This window comes from Triplophysa dalaica, chromosome 7 (assembly GCF_015846415.1).
Source record: "Triplophysa dalaica isolate WHDGS20190420 chromosome 7, ASM1584641v1, whole genome shotgun sequence".
NCBI classification, from domain to species: Eukaryota; Metazoa; Chordata; class Actinopteri; order Cypriniformes; family Nemacheilidae; genus Triplophysa; species Triplophysa dalaica.
In genome coordinates, this window is record NC_079548.1 from 9,690,109 (window position 1) to 9,709,384 (window position 19,276).

The 19,276-nt window shown below is 38.3% G+C and overlaps 1 protein-coding gene across 7 annotated transcripts; it reads left to right on the forward strand.

Annotated features, from left to right (window-relative positions):
* The first annotated feature begins 2,203 nt into the window (after positions 1 to 2,203).
* atp6v0a1a (ATPase H+ transporting V0 subunit a1a) lies at positions 2,204 to 19,093 on the forward strand. Of its 7 annotated transcripts, XM_056752492.1 has the most exons (23): positions 2,204 to 2,344; positions 4,262 to 4,418; positions 4,597 to 4,675; positions 4,805 to 4,902; positions 5,024 to 5,152; positions 5,351 to 5,437; positions 6,210 to 6,292; positions 6,733 to 6,859; positions 7,033 to 7,115; positions 7,417 to 7,510; positions 9,969 to 10,181; positions 12,738 to 12,888; positions 13,095 to 13,234; positions 13,378 to 13,541; positions 13,705 to 13,795; positions 13,881 to 13,999; positions 14,096 to 14,312; positions 14,401 to 14,508; positions 14,635 to 14,742; positions 16,670 to 16,687; positions 17,125 to 17,242; positions 17,355 to 17,526; positions 17,939 to 19,093. In XM_056752492.1, exons 2-23 carry the CDS (start codon positions 4,302 to 4,304, stop codon positions 18,030 to 18,032), a joined length of 2,610 nt encoding a protein of 869 aa, XP_056608470.1. In that variant the 5' UTR covers positions 2,204 to 2,344; positions 4,262 to 4,301; the 3' UTR covers positions 18,033 to 19,093. The 7 variants fall into 7 exon arrangements, with proteins under 7 accessions (XP_056608470.1, XP_056608466.1, XP_056608471.1 ...); XM_056752488.1 differs by having other exon boundaries at positions 14,401 to 14,742; XM_056752493.1 differs by lacking the exon at positions 16,670 to 16,687.
* The last annotated feature ends 183 nt before the right edge of the window (positions 19,094 to 19,276 follow it).

Below are 19,276 nucleotides of genomic sequence, written 5' to 3' on the forward strand. Positions count from 1 at the left end.
ATGATCTAGACTATCCAACCACATTTAAAGATAATGATTTTAGTAGTAGCAATGTTATCAAATGTTATCGTACACAAACCGGATTTACCTCATGTTTCTGTCACATGGGAACCATTGAGTTCAAAGAGCCTGAGGTGATGTTATGAAACAAGTTATGAGGCTTATGCAGTAAGAGGTGCCTATGAGGAAGAACAATTTAAACATTTCTCACACAGACATGCAATTGCAGCCAAAATAGTTTTTAGCACTAAAAAGCGTGAAGGTCCCCTTTATTGAGTCTAAATCCATGTGTTATACTTCCTGGCGTTTATACTGGAGTTATAAAAACCAAAGAACATGCTCAAATAAATTGTGAAATGTGTTTTTTTTTGTCTGAGATCTCTCGGGTGGAAGCTGTTTTAACCTTCTGCACCTCCTGGTTTATGTTTATATTACTTGTTATTCCTATGATATGATATGGCTTGCAGACATTTTGTTCATTAAAAGCAATTTATGACTGCTATCATAATCACAATAATTTCTTAAGAAAACATAATACAAGCTAATATTCTAGCAAGAGAGGAGTGCTTGTGGCAGTTATGGGAATTATTTCTGACTGCAATTGTGAGTTGAAGTGAATGTGACTTTTCACAGCAGGAATCTGTGTTCACTCTGCCTCAAGTGGCTTGCTATATTTTACAACCTGTAGGTTTTTATTATATTGTTTTTCAATGAATAATAGACCCTGGCCTCAATAGAAACATGTAGTGTATAATGAGTTTAAGACCCCTAGCTCTATCTTAGAATAAAATGCATTTGTTCATGTGTCACAGTTAAATTTAGCTTGTTCTAGGCCAACGAGATATTTCATAATGCCAACCCAGAATATATGCATCAGACAGAAATAGTGCCCTATTTAAAGCGTGTGCAATAGCTTTCATCTCCTTTCTTTTTATTTTTGCATGTTTAAATGCCTGAAGTAGATTTAATCAATCCCAGTTTAAACACCTTTACTGAATAATGTGCTTCTTAATGACAAAAACACGTTTAGTACACAGGTCTTCGTGTTTTATCCTGTTTTGTGTGGTTCTGTAGTGCCTCCTGGCGGTGCGAGGGTGTGCTGCATGTGTGAGCAGCAGCCACTAAAGGGAGTGCGTCACAGGTTTAATCTGTAGGTATCTCTGCCTGATAGATTGGTAAATAAGGATTACGGTCTGTGACATATGCTTACATTCAAATACAGATATCAAGACTTAAATAAAAGTCTGTCATATACTATATGAGTATGATTTTTTTCCATGCACCAGCTGTTGTTTGGATGGTACAGAATGATTAAAATGATCTATAATCTAAATGCCAACCCACATATAGAGTTATTTAGGCTTTTGAGATCCTTAATTTACATATGAGCATCAAACAGACGTGGTGAGGATGTTTTCCATTTATTTTTAAAACTTTTTGCAACCAACAGATGGCGATGTCCCTCAGCATAGCCGCCACTAACAAACCCCAAGAGTAGCTCAACAAACGTCTATGGAAAGTCAAATGCACATTATCACTTGTGTGCTAAATTCACTCATCTTTCTGTGTAGTTCCTCTCTCATTAAAGAGCCAGTGACAGATTCTGTAGAAAGTGGCCTCTTGGCATTTGAGATCACATGACCCTGTATGTTTATAATTAGTAAATATGTGTCACTTTTATAAAAAGAAAAGGGTTATTTGGTATCTCTGTAAAGCAGAACTCTACGTTTAAAACTATTTTTGATTCCTAGTGTTATGAAGCTTGAAATTAAAAATGCAATCACAATAGACAACAGTACTGTAGTAAAAATGTCTAACAATACTTTTTTGGTGTGTTCACACGTTAAAAATGTTGAAAATGCTTACTGACACGTTTACCGTGAGTAGGTAGACTAGTAGAAAACGAAAACATTTTATTTTGCAGTTCTTACTGTCAAGAGTTCCGGTGTGTCAAGTGACATGAAAACAAGCACATTGAACTGCAAAAGTAAGGAAGTGGTTTTTTAAGAAGGCAACCCGTTGTAAGATGCAAACAACGTATAGCATGATGAGTCAGCCTAAAAACAGAGAGGGTATAACTTTGGACAGTAAAATAGAGCACATTTTATCGAACATTGTGACATCAATATACGTATAAAACAATACGAATTTAATATATATGATGATTAATAAATGCCTCTGCAACGTTCCGTTTTGCAAGCACCCTCACCCTGCCCAGGTAACCACGATCACGTGACCAGGTTGGGCCGGCCGTTCATGACGTCGTGTTCGTTCTGGTCAGCTGATGCTCGCGACGCAGTGGATTTAGAGACTACAGGACTTCACTTTTATCAGTTTCTGCGCTGTAAGTTATATTGTTTTCTTTCTAAAGTTGCTTCAGCTCATATAAAAGAGACGTTTTAGGAGTCTAAAAGCGCATTTTCTTTCAGTTTTGGGGATGTGTCGTTAAATGGTGTAATTCACTGAGGTAACAACCTGTCGGTGTTCTTAGCATTAGCTATTAAAGTTGTTGATGGGACTGCTAAGCCAAAATATTTTCCTTTTATACGACAGAAGTTGTTAACCTGAACTTTTAAACAGGATACGTCGTCTTTTTAAAGTGACGTCATTGTGCCATTTTGCTATGCTATTTTATGCTCTTTGCTATTTTGTTAACGAAACTTTACTTGTTGACGGATGAACTTGTGTTGACAGCTAACGTTACACGTCTTGCTAATAAGATCGTATTTGTGTTGAACGTTACCCCTCTGGCCTAACTTATATGGGGAGTTATTGTGCGTTGAGTTGTCTTGTTTATTATAAAAGTTGGAATTAGAGATGAGAAAATGTTGATCCCTCGCTGGTTTGCAAGGTAGCTAACGTAATAGACTATTGTGTGGTAATGGGTTGTGTATTTATAGCTTGACCACAGAGTTTCCTTCGGTTTTGTGTAGGTGAAGCCTAAACATATTCTGTTGTTATATTGTGCTCTGGCTGCTTTAAATCTTATTGGTTGACTATTAGATCATCTCAAATGCGATGCGTGTCAAAAGACGTGTGTAGGGCATAGATTCACTGTAATATTACCTAATGATGCTGATGATGGGGTGGCTGTAATGAGAATGGAAAAAGCACTATGAAAAAGGGCAATGAAATCGTATCTTTGCTGCATTATTTAGCACGTGTGGAATTACCCATTGAACCATAGTGCTACCTTCAGAGCACTAGAAAAGAAGATTGGTGATACTTGGCACAAAGAGTCACATGGTACAGCTTAATCCATAATCCAGTCTCTGCCCTCTGAGTCCATTGTACACTCATTTGTAATGAACCGTGAACTTCTTTTACACAGTAATACTTAGAAAAGAATGTGCACTTCACTCTTTTAATAGAGCCAGATGCATTTTTAAGAGGAAATGCGAAGTTGAGATTGGCCTTTAAAAAGTACATTCATGCAGTTGTACTGCTATGTCCGGCTCATTTTGTGTGAATGCTGAATACTTCTGTGTGTTCTGAGATGGCAACCTTTTCTTCCCATAGCTGTTAGGGCATCACATGCTAAGAGAGTGATGAAACATCACAGAAGCGTAAAATTCCATGTGTGCCCTTATGAGCACGAGATTGTGGAATTTTTCCTAAGGCTTTTTAATAGATGGCCTTGTTGTTTCTGAGAAGTCAATAGGTCATGTGTGTATTATTGCTGAAGTGCATGACGCTATAGGGATGAATTTCAGGAGATGAGGCAGATCATCAAACGTTATGCCTCCGCAAAGAATCTGTAACTGTTAAACAGATTTAACTTAATTTATTACAATTAATATACAATGGAATATGAACTATTATTAACATAAATTAAATAGTAAACAAATAGTTATTTTACAACCAAACACAGATCAGAAGTTATCTTCGGTCCAGTGTGTACGTCTGATGAAACTGTATCTAAGTATCTAAAAGTTGTTACTTTTAGCATCATCTCTCGATGCTAAATAGTTAATTCAGGACAAGGACAAGAATATGTTTGTGCTCTAAGATGCTTCTGCAAAGTAGAGAAATTGTTTTGTCCGACTAACTAATGAGAGTAGATGGTTTTTTTTGGTAGGTATGTCTTGGCTTTCTTGTTCTTTGGTTCTCCTTTTTGTGAAAGCAGAAAACTTGTGTGACCTAAGCTGAATATCTGCTTTTAAACTGAAGAAATGTACACTTTCTTGTCAACAGGACTTCGTTCTGTAATGTATGTTTAATAGACTTGTTTTAAATTTGATTAATCTTTCTCTTCCCCCAGATATTCTCCCCTTAGTGCATTGGAAAGAAGGCAGTGCATTATGGGGGAGCTGTTTCGCAGTGAGGAGATGACCCTGGCCCAGCTCTTCCTACAATCAGAGTCAGCCTACTGCTGTGTCAGTGAGCTGGGGGAGATCGGCATGGTGCAGTTTAGAGACGTATGCACTTTTGTGTTGAATTTTAAAAGATTAGACCGTTATTTCACCCTGTGAAACTCTCTTCTGGTTTGACATCTTGGGTGTGAATGTGGTTGGGGTTTTTTTCCAGAGAATTTTAACTAAGCAGTTTATCGGCAGAAGTGGCTCAATGTCCTTTTTCTCTTTCTGTGAATTACAGTTGAACCCAGATGTCAACGTTTTTCAGAGGAAGTTTGTAAATGAAGTCCGTCGTTGTGAGGAAATGGACCGGAAACTGAGTGAGTTGTTTTGTCAGTATTGCTGGGACAACACGACATCGTGTGTTTTGGTTACGTCAAATGGAGATCATCACTTTTTCTTCTCTGTTTCTGCCCCTTTTATATCTCACTTTTTTCTTTTTTGTTAAGGGTTTGTTGAGAAGGAGATTAGAAAGGCTAACATACCTGTTGTAGACACAGGAGAGAACCCAGAGGTCCCTCTTCCTCGAGACATGATTGACTTAGAGGTACAAAAAAACATCTATTTACAAAGAGTTACAATTGGCCTGAAGTTCTTTATTATTGCCTTTCTTATTCATGTATTGTACTTCCTATTTATTGTTATTCTACTTGCCATTTCTTGTATAGGCAACTTTTGAAAAGCTGGAGTTTGAGTTGAAGGAGATCAACACCAACCAGGAAGCACTGAAGAAGAACTTCCTGGAGTTGACAGAGCTCAAGCACATCCTCAGGCGAACACAGCAGTTTTTCAATGAGGTTTGTGATCTCTTCAAAACCGTTTTATCTGCTTTTCCTGTGGTGTTATTCAGAAACAAATAGTATAATGTGGTATTCATTTATAGTCACGTAATTATCAACACCAGTCAGTGACCAAACAAAGCCAAGAGAGGCACCAAAACATATTTTTCCACCATGTTTGCCATGATGTGACAAAGACAGATGCATGTCTAACAGATTGAAAGGCCATACTCTGAATTCCTCGTCACATCCCAGCCGCTGATGGTGATGTCAAACTGCCCTTCCCAAGACCAGTTCAGCAAGGTGTTGACACGTTACTTGTAAACGTAAAAAACAACCCTTTGTGTCTGTAATAATTAGTCCCTATCAGGGTGTTTCTTCTCTTTCAACCTGTGGGAGATCTTTGGCCGTATATTTCTGTGCTTTCTGACACTTATCTGGATTTTAACAAAATATTGTAATTTTTGTATTGTAATGTCATAAAAGATCATTTAGTTTGAGCATCGGCGGTTAAGCTGTTTACTGTCTCATAATCATTTACCTACACTTACACAAGATCGGGATGTCAAAGAGACTGGTGGTGGGTGACCGATCGTCTGTGGTGTGAGGTTTCTTTGAGTTAGTGGTTGAAGATCTGGGTTAGTAGTTTAACTGTAGGTAAAAACTCCAGGATAGACTCATGAGTTACCAACACTGTACCTTTGAGTAAAGGCAGTTTGTTCCTTGTAATAAGTTTTCAATGCACATTTTCTAAATTGGTGATGTATAGAAATTAAGCTTTAGCCCTTAGGCATGCTGTGAAAAAAAACATAAGGTAGTTTGAGTTCTTACACCATCTGTGCTTAATTTATATACCCATAACATATTTAGCCATAACATAATCTGCCTTTTGCCCCATTGTTGGTCAAGAGCTGTGTTAGACTTGTTGTTTATCTTTTAAAGTATATAAATCTGAAATTAAATTATAAACTCTTGGCTTTAAACCACTAGTACTCATATTGCTCTTTTTAAATTATATCTAAAAGCGGAGAAGATTAAGAATATTGAAAAGCTTAATTTCTTCCCATTATGTCAGATGGAAGATCCTTCACTTTTGGAAGAATCATCAACCTTAATAGACACAAATGAGGTTGGACGCGCTGCTCCTCTCAGGCTTGGGTCAGTACGTTCTCTGTGTCTTTGACATGATATACTACACTGTTATAAACCGAGACTTAACAGATATTGTGACGTAACTGCCGCTAATATTGATGGTGTCATTGATCTGTTACCACTTGAATGTGTTCGATACTACATTAAACAAGTCCAGCATTTATTCAGTTTTAAGTACTGTAAGCAGAACACAGTTATTATGAAAGGAGGAATTCATATAGTGATGTCATGCTTATTTGATATAAGCTTGACATGTGAAATGACAGTGGATGAGCAGATTCATACACGCAGTATCTAAAGTAATTTTAATAAAGTAAATTCATAATTTCCTCAGTAAGGTTGAATGTTAAAACAGTAGAAGCTTTAGTTATTCTTATATTAGATGCATTTCCTAGAAGTGTGATGCTAATATACACATTGACTTTAACTTTTGACACTGGTTGCAGTTTTGTTGCGGGTGTGATAGGCAGAGAAAGGATACCCAACTTTGAGAGGATGCTGTGGAGAGTTTGCCGTGGCAACGTGTTCCTACGGCAGGCAGACATTGAAGACCCACTGGAGGACCCCACCACAGTAAGTGCCCTTGTTTTTACACAGTGAAGGATAAATAAGATCATGCGTTAGTCTCTATTTTTTAAAGTAAATTGATTTTTGTAAAATTCTAGGTGTAATGTCAGCTCATGTAGCATAATTTACTTTTTAAAAATGCAAATTGAATGAACTGTTTTTTTTTTCTTTTTTCTTAGGGCGACAATGTGCACAAGTCTGTGTTCATCATTTTCTTCCAGGGTGACCAGCTGAAGAATAGAGTGAGGAAGATTTGTGAAGGGTATGAACACAGACAACAAAACACAGTGACAATGATTGATTGTGGTTGCTAAATGTTTGCCTTTTGAAATCATAGGTAAATTTTATTTAGTTATCAATAGTCATCGGCTTTCCTGTGGCTCAGTGGTTAGAGAATGGCGCTAGCAACGACAAGGTCATGGGTTTGATCCCAGGGGATTGCACATAGTTAGATTCTTTTTTATAGTACAAAGCAATGTAAGTCGCTTTGGATAAAAGCGTCTGTCAAATGCGTTAATGATATGAGCCGGCAGACTTTAACTTGCAGTGCTGATCTTTGTTAGGTTTCGGGCTTCTCTGTACCCCTGTCCCGAGACCCCTCATGAGAGAAAGGAAATGGCAGCTGGAGTGAACTCTCGAATTGATGATCTCCAAATGGTAAGAGATGCGCACACAGAAGTCTCACACTTAGACTCTCAGGCCAATTAAAAAAACAGTTGGTGGATTTAATTTTTTCTTTGTTGTATGGAAAAAAGTGAAGGTGGATTAGTGTGAAATCTAATAGATGATGTGTGCACACTTGATCCAGTGCTGTTATCAGATTGTCCTCTCTGTGTGTGTGTGTGTGTGTGTGACTGTTGTCTCTCTTCTGTTTGTCCCTATGTGGTAGGTGAACAGACAATCCTAACCAGATAATGGGCCCAAAAGTAAACATATAATGGGATACTGCTATCACAAAAGCATACAAATTTGAGGAAGAAAGCCAGCAAACAAAACATTTCTGCATATTGGCGTGGAGGTGAATTTGATTTGACAGTACATCGATTGATGTTATTTACTTTGTAAACTTCAGCTGAGTTAGCATAATGTAATTACAGGCAATGAAAGTGGTGAAGATCCCAGTGCTTTAATGAACAAATTAGATTAGACCTCCAGTTGAACAACTGCTGTGTGTGTTTCTGTATATATCTGTCTTTTTTTAAATCTGTCTTCATGTTATCCTTTTTTATTCTTTCGATTAAAACCAATTTACTGCCTGCAGATATGTCAAGGCTTAGTTACTCTTTGTCATTTTATAAAATGGAGGGAATCTTCTTCAGTGAGATATTAGGGGCTACGAGTGGGCATTACAAATGACTGCCAGATGGTGTTACAGCTCTGGGTCTTTGAAAGAATCTTTCGCGGTGCCTTATTTGGGAAGGAAATCTGGATGAGTTTGTCCTCACACACATTTACATAGTGACCATACCTGCCCACCCACCCAGATGCCTATTCACCCACACATGTTCACCACAAGGCAGGGCAGTTAGTTCTCACATCAGTGATCAGTCCGTCATGCAAGGTGATACAAGTGTCATGCCTAACAATGGCATCAAGCCGTGACTATATTCACATTCAGTCACAGGGGTATAAATTGAATCGACATTGAACATTGTGGATGCAAAATCTAATTTAAACAGAAAGAATAATAACAAAGTGTTAGCAAAGAAATAGCATAATGTAACAAAATAAGCATGTTTGTGATCTTGTAACATCTTTCACAAGGTCAGATTATGTTGAAACACAAGTATCATTCTCGAATCAAGTGAGGATAGCATGAATCACAAGTCGTGTAAAAACTTGTAAAGTCCATCTTTTTATTATAATGATTTAATATAGTTTGTATTAAATTCAATTAATGCAAAACAGCTTTTATTTAAACTAATAATCTCTGGGTTTTAGACCCTGGGGCTTCCCATAAAATATGACAAAATCCGTCAACAGCACCTGTAGCCAAGACAGTTTAGAAAGAAAATCCTATAAAGACGTTAGTGTTCGTCATTTCATCACAACGCCCCATTTAGAGCAGTGTGAGACGCTTTTCGAGCAGAGGAGAGTAATGTGTTCTAGTTTAATTCATCCACCCTCTCGCAGTCATTGTGAGTGTTCCTCCCTGTGCATACCCACATTTTCAGGGAGTTCTCCTTCGTTTTTGCTGCTACACTTGTTTACTCTGTCTCATCTCACACCCTGAAATCACACACAAGCTGTATTTCAATACCTAGGACAGAAGCCAGAGAAGGCAGCGTGCTAACCTGCTACAGAGTTTGGTCATAATAACTACACTATTTGGTTAAATAACATTTAAATCAAGTATACAACACTCACTGGTTTTGTGACACAGTCATGGATCCTTTTGCTCTCACTGTTTACAAATGTAAAGGAGAAGATCCAAACACAGAGTGCTGACAGAGCAGGGACAGCGCTTGCTCTTGAGTTCCATGTCACTGACTCACTTCAAGCTATTAGCGGTCCTATTTGTCCCTGGGGTGTGATAAGAAATGGTCACTATGTGTGTGTTTTGTGTGTCTGTCCGTCAGTCATGAATTGTTAACGTCCCTGTGCTCCTTTTCTTACTCTGAAATGAATGCACTTTTAGTATTGTGCCTTAGTGCGCAAGAATGCGCTGTGTGTGAGACAGACAGAAGGCATTGTTGAGAATTTACATCAATCCCAGATTGTGCAAGTCTGTCCGATTGCCAGTGTGAATGAGTCTGTGTCTTTCCAGCCTGGGTGAGTGTGGGTTTTGGATACTTGGATATAGAATTTGGCAATGTATCTTGTCTAGCATGCCGACATGATACTGGTGCCTTGGCCACTCCTGAATGATTGAGAAATCCGGCTTACCTAAAAAAAGACCAACTGTGTGAGTGATTAGGATTTACAAGCGTGTTAACTGTTACAGTTGTGACTCGATTTGTCCCGTTTTTACAACAGCATGCATATTTATAGTTCCCAGGTGTTATAAATCTGCTTGGTTGGATCACAGCGCTTCACGCCAGCTTAATCCGATTCTGATTTGATTTCCTTCCACTTCCTGTCTTAAGCCTTCCATTTCCTGTGCTGTGTGTTTCAGGTACTCAATCAAACGGAGGATCACAGGCAGCGAGTGCTGCAGGCGGCTGCTAAGACTGTGCGTGTGTGGTTCATCAAAGTGAGGAAGATGAAGGCCATTTATCACACACTGAACCTCTGCAACATCGATGTCACTCAGAAATGTCTGATTGCGGAGATCTGGTGCCCTGTGTCAGATCTAGACACCATTCAGTTTGCACTCCGACGGGGCACGGTGAGACCTGCATTGTCAGTGTATCTACAGGGGGGAAAATAAGTATTTGACACATCAGCATTTTTATCAGTAATGGGATTTCGAGTGGGCTATAGACACAAAATTTCAAGCAGATGTAGCCGTCAAGCCAAATATTGAATTCAAAGAAATCAGAACATTTAAGTATAGAAGTTCAGTCATAATAAATAAAGTGAAAAGACACAGTGAATAAGTAATGAAAACATGAAGGTAACAAGGTACAAAATGGCATAGAAAGCCAGGAGATCACCTGAAATCTGCCAGTATTGAGAGAGAAACCCTGCCCCTATCAGTACTAATTGATATCAGCTACTTTAGTCCTAATTGATGGCCTATAAAGGGTTCTCATTACCTAGGAGGCACACAGGAAAGACTTCATGATGGGTAAAAGCAAAGAACTCTATGTAGATCTTCGTAATCTTATCATTGAAAGCATTTAGATGGGAATGGTTATAGGCGCATTTCCAGAATGCTGAATGTTCCTGTGAGCACTGTGGGGGCATTATCCGGAAATGGAAAGAGCCTCTGTTCACAATAAACCGGCCACGATCAGGTGCTCCACGTAAGATCCCTTTCCAAGGAGTCCAAAGAATAATCAGGAGAGCTCTCCAAGAGCCAAGAACCACTCAGGCAGAACTTCAGGAAGACCTTGCATCAGCAGGTACTGTTGTTTCAAAGAAAACTATAAGCAATGCACTGAACCGCCATGGCATCCATGCATGCTCACCACGCAAGACTCCATTGCTGAATAAAAAGCATGTTGAGGCTCGGTTAAAGTTTGCGAAAGAGCATTTGGAAAAGCCTGTGGATTATTGGGAGACTATAGTATGGTCAGATGAAAGCAAAATTGAACTTTTTGGCAGTCATTCTACACACCATGTTTGGGGAAGAAATGGCACTGCCCACCATCCCAAGAACACCATACCAACAGGTATATTTGGGGGTGGAAGCATCATGGTTTGGGGCTGCTTTTCAGCAAGGGGTACTGGCAGACTTCATATTATTGAAGGCAGGATGAATGGAGAAATGTACCGGGACATTCTGGATAAAAATCTGCTGCCATCTACCAGAAAGTTGAAAATGAAAAGGTGGACATTTTAGCTAGAAAGTGATCCCAAACACAAGGCCAAGGTCACAATGAAGTGGTTTCAAAGAAAGAAAATCAAGCTGCTTGAATGGCCCAGTCAATCACCTGACCTAAATCCCATAGAAAATTTATGGAGAGAACTGAAGATCAAAGTTCAGTATTAAATAAAGTGTGTTCAATACTTATTCCCTGTGTCATTTCACTTTATTTATTATGTCTGAACTTGTATACTTAAATGTTCTGATTTCTTTCTATGAATTCAATATTTGGCTTGATGGCTACATCTGTTGGAAATTTTGTGCCAATAGCCCACTTAGAAATCCCCTTACTGATAAAAATGCTGATGTGTCAAATACTTATTTTCCCCGCTGTATAAACCATCTAAGATCTCAATGTTTGCCCAGAAAACACAAAAGGAACACAGCACTATTTCAGGTTGTGTTTAAAAGCAACATTATGGTTTCGGGTAATGTATTTGGAGTCCACATGTCAGTTTATATGAGGTTCATTTCGGTACCTCCACACTAATTCTAGCCGTGCATGTGTTGTCTCTAAGGAGTGGCCTCTTTGTTCTTATCGTCACATACAGTGAGTCACATTTTGCGAGCATGACTCGAGCTCCCATTATCTCGTGACACACACATACAGTACACATGCACACAGGGGACTGAGTGTTAGGACGGAATGCCCAGATGCTTTTACATTGAGTCATGAGCGCTGTCAGATGAAAGTTTACATTTCCCTGTGGTCAAGAGCAGCTGAAACATTACCCTCCTCTCAGAGCGCCACAGATTGACTCTGTCCATCACTTCTGCTGTGCCCTGATGGATAAATGGATGAAAAGATCGACAAGATATGGTCCAACTGGTGTTCATCATTTTTTTAATGGGGTCTTTCTTTTTCTGGGGTTTCTCGCGCCTTACACGATGAAGGCAGAGTTAGTGTGTAATACCTGCAGTTCATGCCGTGAGAGGTATTAGTATAGAGGTCAGAGGTCATTAGAATGTTAACCTTGTAATAACCACAGCTTAAGAGGATTAGGTTGCACACATTCACCTTCTGTTCCTCTGTGTCTGTCTCTGTCTGTCTTTAAAGGGTTAACGCAGGTTAAATATAGTTAATACAGTACTCATTATAGATTCTTGCAGCTTGTTGGAAATCATCTTATAACCCTTGTAAAGTATTGTTTAGTAGATTTATTCTGTACAAACAGGAACTCAGATTCTTCTGTGTAGCATTTAAAAGGACATGTGGACGGTGTGCTGGTCCTCACACGTGGTATTCTTCTTCATGCCTTATTTAACTAAAAGCTATTAATACCAGCTGTCTCAACTCAGTGAGTGTAAAAAATTTAGACGTTTTAAATAAAGACAAACAAAATCAAGATAAGTTTAAAAGAATGTTATCTAGAGTGCAAATTTTCATGCATGGCAAATTCCATTGTTATACAGGAAAAAAGCGGATCCACTGTTCCTTCCATCCTAAACAGAATGCAGACCAAACAGACGCCACCCACCTTCAACAAAACCAACAAGTTCACCTCTGGCTTTCAAAGCATCGTTGATGCCTATGGCATCAGCAACTACCGCGAGATTAACCCAGGTAACCCCGACATCTACACTTTGAACATCCCAAGACTTGCACAAATGAGCTATTGCTAGATAGATACATACATCATGTGAAGGAAGCAATATGTTGCTTCAAAGCACCCCTTGTCGATAGGACCCCTTATAGCTTGTTTTAGTTATTTCAGAACTCATTAGGAAACAAATCAAGATCAGTTCCTCATTCTCCATTTTTGTGTTCAGCTCCATACACCATCATCACCTTCCCCTTCCTGTTTGCGGTCATGTTTGGTGATTTGGGTCACGGTGCCCTCATGACCTGCGCTGCACTCTATCTAGTACTGCGAGAGAGCCGGTTAATCGCCCAGAAAAATGAAAACGAGGTATCCGCCCATCAATTACATTGTTGTTTCACTAGTTAATGTAATTGGATCAGAAGTGTAATCCGAAAACATAAAAGTCAATGTACAAACCGTGCTATTGTGCATTCATTTATGAAGCAATTCCACATTTGTTGTCTTTGTAGATGTTTCAAATGGTGTTTGCTGGCCGGTACATTATTCTTCTGATGGGAGTGTTTTCTGTGTATACTGGAATCATCTACAATGACTGTTTCTCAAAATCTCTCAATGTCTTCGGCTCTGGCTGGAGCGTCAGGCCCATGTTTGGAGTTAAGGGAGCCAACTGGACGTGAGTTGTTGTTCATTTGAACCCATTCATGTGATGTTAGAGCCAGATCTTGTTTTTTTAGGTCTTTGCTTAATCACTCGCATCTTTTGAGTTTAAAGGATATTACATCCATCATTCAGATCACATTACTCTTGACAAGCATGTTTATTTTTTTATCTTCTAGGTTTAAGACTTTAGAGGAAAACAGATTGCTGCAGTTAGACCCTGCTGTGCCAGGAGTGTTTGGTGGACCCTATCCCATCGGCATTGACCCAGTAAGTGTCTACAAGAAAATTCTTCTGAACGACTTCAATCCTTTAATATTTAAATGGAAACCAATAAAATGTTCTGTCCTCACAGATTTGGAACATTGCCACCAATAAGCTGACTTTTCTAAACTCCTTCAAGATGAAGATGTCCATCATTCTGGGAGTCATCCATATGCTTTTTGGAGTTACTCTTAGCCTCTTCAATCACTTGTACGCAGCCGTCCATTCTCCTGAGTTACTCTCAATATGTTGTTTTATATGTGCTGTCTGTATTCAAATGCTTATGTCTGTTTGTGTGGGTTGAAGGTATTTTAAGAAGCCTCTGAACATCTACCTGGGCTTTATTCCTGAGATCGTCTTCATGACCAGCCTGTTTGGGTACCTGATGTTGATCGTCTTCTACAAGTGGACGGCATACGATGCCAGGAGCTCAAAAGACGCCCCCAGTCTTCTTATAGCCTTTATCAACATGTTTCTTTTCAGCTACAACGATCCCACCAACAAACCTTTATACAGGGGACAGGTAGATACAGAGACTGTGATGTCATCAATACTTTCAGACTTCTTATGCACAAAAAAAACTAATTTTCTTTCTCTCTCTGTTACTCTAGATGGTCATTCAGTCTCTGTTAGTTGTTACAGCTATCGCCTGTGTGCCATGCATGCTTATAGTAAAGACCCTAGTTATGCGCAGGCAATACCTCTGGAGGAGACACCTGGTAAGAACTTGTCTTCAACGCTCGGAGTACTGTTTTTTTATTAACTCCCAAAAGATATTTCGGATTCTTGTATGGTGGCTTGGCTATACGTTTGACATTGGCTTACCTATGACTGCTTCCTCACAGGGAACACAGAATTTTGGGGGAATTCGTGTGGGTAACGGCCCCACAGATGACGAAGCTGGGATCATACAACATGACCAGCTTGCCCAGAATGTGGAAGAAGAGCCTGAGGTGAGGGGACTTCCTGTTTGTCTCTCTCTTTCATCACTACGGGTGGTACATGTGTTTTCAGCTTTGGCTCTGAGCTAAAGCTTTCAGAGCTGTGAAATGAAATAAGTTCAGATTTTACACTGCTTTTATACATTACAATACAGTATATTTGTCGATTTAAATGATGCATAATTAAATGGATTGGCTATTCTCTACTATAAACATGATTGTTGGGTTCCACGGCTGTAAAAAAAAAAAAACATGTTCTTTAAGATTTACAGATCATATTTATTCTATATTTTTTATATTTTTGTTGCATTTTTCAAAGTTGTGGCATTACATTATGCAGTCTCACAATAGTCTGTTGCACATGAGAATAACACGCTGAACATTTATGACAATAACTGTGGATTTCTTCAAAATGCTTTATGAGCCACCATCCTGTTACCACCCACACGGTGTCAAGCTCCACCAGCGCACCAAAAACAGCCGCAGTTGGCAGTGGGGTCAGCAGTCTGCAGTGGGCATTCCTTTCTGTGACTCACTGCATCTGTGATCTGCATACCAGATCTGATTTAAACTGGGTCAGCCCCTTTAAAAAGAGCTATCTCTCCCCCCACCACTGTATCCCACAGCAACCAGTGTCAAAACACTAAACAAACTCCCACCCTGAGATGGTCTTCTCTTGAAATATCTTCCCTTTTTAATATAGATTGAGATCTATAATAATGCATTTATTATTTTTTTTGCAGTGTTTTGAGGTTCAAGGGCAGGAGTTGACAGATTAGTGCCAAAAAATATCCTCTTGTTACTTTAAACAAGTGGTTTTCAAACGTTTTCGTTGTCTGGAATTTTTTTTCATTCATAAACATGTTCAATTACAGTTAACACTTCACAACAACGTGGTATTTGTTAACAACTAGTTAATGCACTAGCTAACATGAACTTACAATGAACAATACTTCTACAGTGTTTATTAATAATAATTCATATTAATTTCAGCGTTTGCTAATACATTATTCAAATCAAATGTGTCACTGTTAACATTTTTAAAGGCACCTTGATCTGACATAAATAACTTTATTGACATGAACTGATATTGACAAGGATTAATAAAAATGCTTGTTCATTGTTAGCTAATTTACTAATGCATTTATTAATGTTAACTAAAAGCACCTTATTGTAAAGTGTTACCCAGTTATACAATGCTAGAACATTAATTATTTTGTTTGGTGCTCTTATTTCTCTGTTTGATTGCCTTAAATTTTTGAACAATTTCTAAATTTCATTAAATGGCACAAAATCTGTGGCCTCACCTGGATCCATCTTGGGGCTCCCAGTTTGAGAACCACTGCTTTGAACTACATAGGGCTGTCACAATATCAGATTTTCACATCACGGTTATTGTGGCTAAAATAATTTGCGGTAATGATATTACCACATTATCTATCACGGTTATGGTCAATCCCGATATATTGTGACACCCCTAATTGTGATATTCTGTTTATTGGTTTGGGTTGTAATTTAAACCTTTAATTCGACTCAACTCAACTTTTATTTATATTACGCTTTTTACAATTTTCATTGTTACAAAGCAGCTTTAAATGAAAACCTGTTAACTATAAGCAATACACCAAATAACATACACACACTGACACTCACACTAACGTACACCAACCACACACACACACACACACACACAGAAAGATAGTGACAGAAGATAAGAGAAGAGCTTTGGATAATATTCAGTATTTCTTAGTGTTCGAACAGATTGGGTCGCTCCATATTTCAGTGATGTCACAGTTAGCGATTTAGTTATCCGATCTTTGTATTTCCTGTGAATTTCACTGTTTTTTTCCCCCAAACTATCTCCTAAACAGATTCTAACTCTTGTCAACCCTTTTTTTAACCCTATGTGCGTCTGTTTGTGCGTGTGTCCAATTTCAAGCAATCTGAAGAGGAAGTGGTAAGAGCAGGCCTTCTTGTTTTGTTTGGTGTCATATTTTCGAATGCGTGTGTTTGTGTGTGTGAGCGCCATTACCCTTGCTCTGCTGTTGTGCTTGTGTGTATGTATGTGTTAGCGTGTAAGTGTGTTGGGTAGTCTCTTTTAGGGGGTGTTTGGTGAAGGTTCTCTTCTATAAGAATGTTCCCAAGATTCTTTAATTTCCCCTTCTCGTAGCTGCCATCATTAATCGGAGACAATCCAATGGGCCATAAATGAGGCGTGACTCTGATACATTGCAGCAAATGATGCATTTTCTTGGTGATCAGGCTATGATTGTGTTCTTAGGCTCTTAGATTCATAGCCGCTAATAATGCTGTGATTGAGCTGGGAGTGGGATTAGATCTGCTTGATACAGCCTGATTCATTAGTCTAAACTGCTTCTCTTTCTCTCTTTTCAGTTTAATTTTGCAGATGAAGCGGTGCATCAGGCCATTCATACTATAGAATACTGCTTGGGCTGCATTTCAAACACAGCCTCTTATCTACGGCTCTGGGCACTGAGTCTGGCCCACGCCCGTGAGTAATACGCAAATACTGATTCCATCAAAACCTTGTGTGTGTGATATAAATTTGCACTGTAAAATGTTTTAGTTTCTAAAACTTTTTAAAATTTTTTGTTTTCCTGCAGAGCTGTCTGAGGTCTTGTGGTCTATGGTGATGCACATTGGCTTGGCATCTAAGAATTTAAGTGGATTCATTGGCCTGTCATTCATCTTTGCCTTCTTTGCAACGCTGACAGTGTGTATTCTCTTGATCATGGAAGGACTGTCTGCCTTCTTGCATGCCCTCAGGTTGCACTGGTAAGTGCACACAAGCCTATTTAAACAAACCAAAATCATGGTTTTATTTTTCTTCATTTCACAGGGAACGTGCAATTGTTTTTGTATACCTTGAATGCAGTTTTAAGGAAAAAACTTTGTCTGAGCAGTCTTAATTATTTTGTGTGGTGTTCAACCAAATAAACCACGGCACATGTTTATATTGTATAGCTGACAATGCCTGGAATTGTTTTTCAAATACAAGCATTGTGCATGTGAGCAATGACTTTTATAATTGATAGACTTGCATTACCTGGCTACATTTGCATTACATTTCATTACAATCCTTTACATGTTCGGTGTAATGAATACAGATTCTGTCTGCTTAACTCGGACAGAAATTTGTTGACATATGCTTTTAGCCCCTGACCTCATTCTCATTTAATGTTTGTAGGGTGGAGTTCCAGAATAAATTCTACACCGGACAGGGCTTCAAGTTTATGCCCTTCACTTTCGACAGCATTCTGGAGGGCAAGTTTGAAGACTAAACCACACCCACTTTTTCCTCTCTTCCAGCTGCAACAACCCTAAATTAAGAGAGCCAATCAGAAACAAAAACCAGATTTGATCATTTCTATGAACATTGTGATAAAAATCGACATTGGCTCTACATTTTTTAGGTGTTCTACATCAGGATGTAAATGGAATAATTTACAGGTTAATTACATGTGAATGACGGAGCTAGAATTGCGTAACATGTTTATTACATAACTTCATTTAATATGATTTCATAACTTAAGTTATATGTACTTTTCATAAGAACACGTAGCAAATAACAGCATATATGTTTGTTTTGAATACATTAGTAAGGGATGCAGATTTCTTCAATGCCTCATAAATTTGTACCTTGTACATCCTGATTCTCTTTTTCCCAGTCCCTTAAATTATTAGTTATTTTATGCAATGAGACTTTGTGTACTGAGTTCCTGTCATACAGAGATGATTATGTCATCAGTCATATCTAAATGAACGTTCCGGATAATGCCATGAATAAACCGGATTTATCACACATCAGCAAATTTCACAAATCAACACTTACAAACTTAGTGTTGTTGTGTTTTATTTGGGATTTAATTGTTTTGCTGTTTTGTTTTTGAATGCTGTTTTTCTTCATGTTAATCTGTTCGGTGCAATGCTCATGTTTGGTTGTGTACATGCCCATGCCCATCCTCCTAAAGAAGATGTGTTGGTGTCCTAGATGTCAAATGCAGTCCAGTGAGTTTTTGATTAATTTATTAGAACAAGTAGATGCAGATGCAGCCGTTGACGCGAAGTGATTTCTCTATTTTGTTTGTCAATAAAGAGAAAGGGGTGGACCGGAACGGATGATTTAGTATTCTTATTTTTAAGTTAAAATAGCTGTCTTTCATATGTAAAACAAATAGATATTCTATCTGTGTCATAGGAAACATTAATTAAATATAAATGGTAATATACATTTTAAGATGAAAGTAATGTTTCTGATAATATATGTATGTAATTACAATGTTTTCAGTGTTATTGATTTGTATATGGTTGTTTTGTTTAATAAATGTCGCTTTATGTCAAATAGCTTCATCAGGGCAGAAATGGGTAAAAAATAAATGCAGAAAATAAACATATGTTCTTCAAGGGTATAAACTCATGAGATAATAAAGCTACAGTTATTGTCTTTATGTTATTAGCAATAAAATAATATTTATCAACTTTAAATGTAAGTGTGCGGTAAGTACTGGTGTGGCTCATCATTACT

Excerpts from the sequence above, each read along its gene's own strand:
- atp6v0a1a (XM_056752488.1), top strand. The coding sequence starts at position 4,302 with ATGGGGGAGCTGTTTCGCAGTGAGGAGATGACCCTGGCCCAGCTCTTC. Across the intron at positions 4,676-4,804 it reads GGAAATGGACCGGAAACTGA|GGTTTGTTGAGAAGGAGATT; the intron begins GTGAGTTGTTTT and ends TTTTTTGTTAAG. Across the intron at positions 17,243-17,354 it reads ACTGAGTCTGGCCCACGCCC|AGCTGTCTGAGGTCTTGTGG; the intron begins GTGAGTAATACG and ends GTTTTCCTGCAG.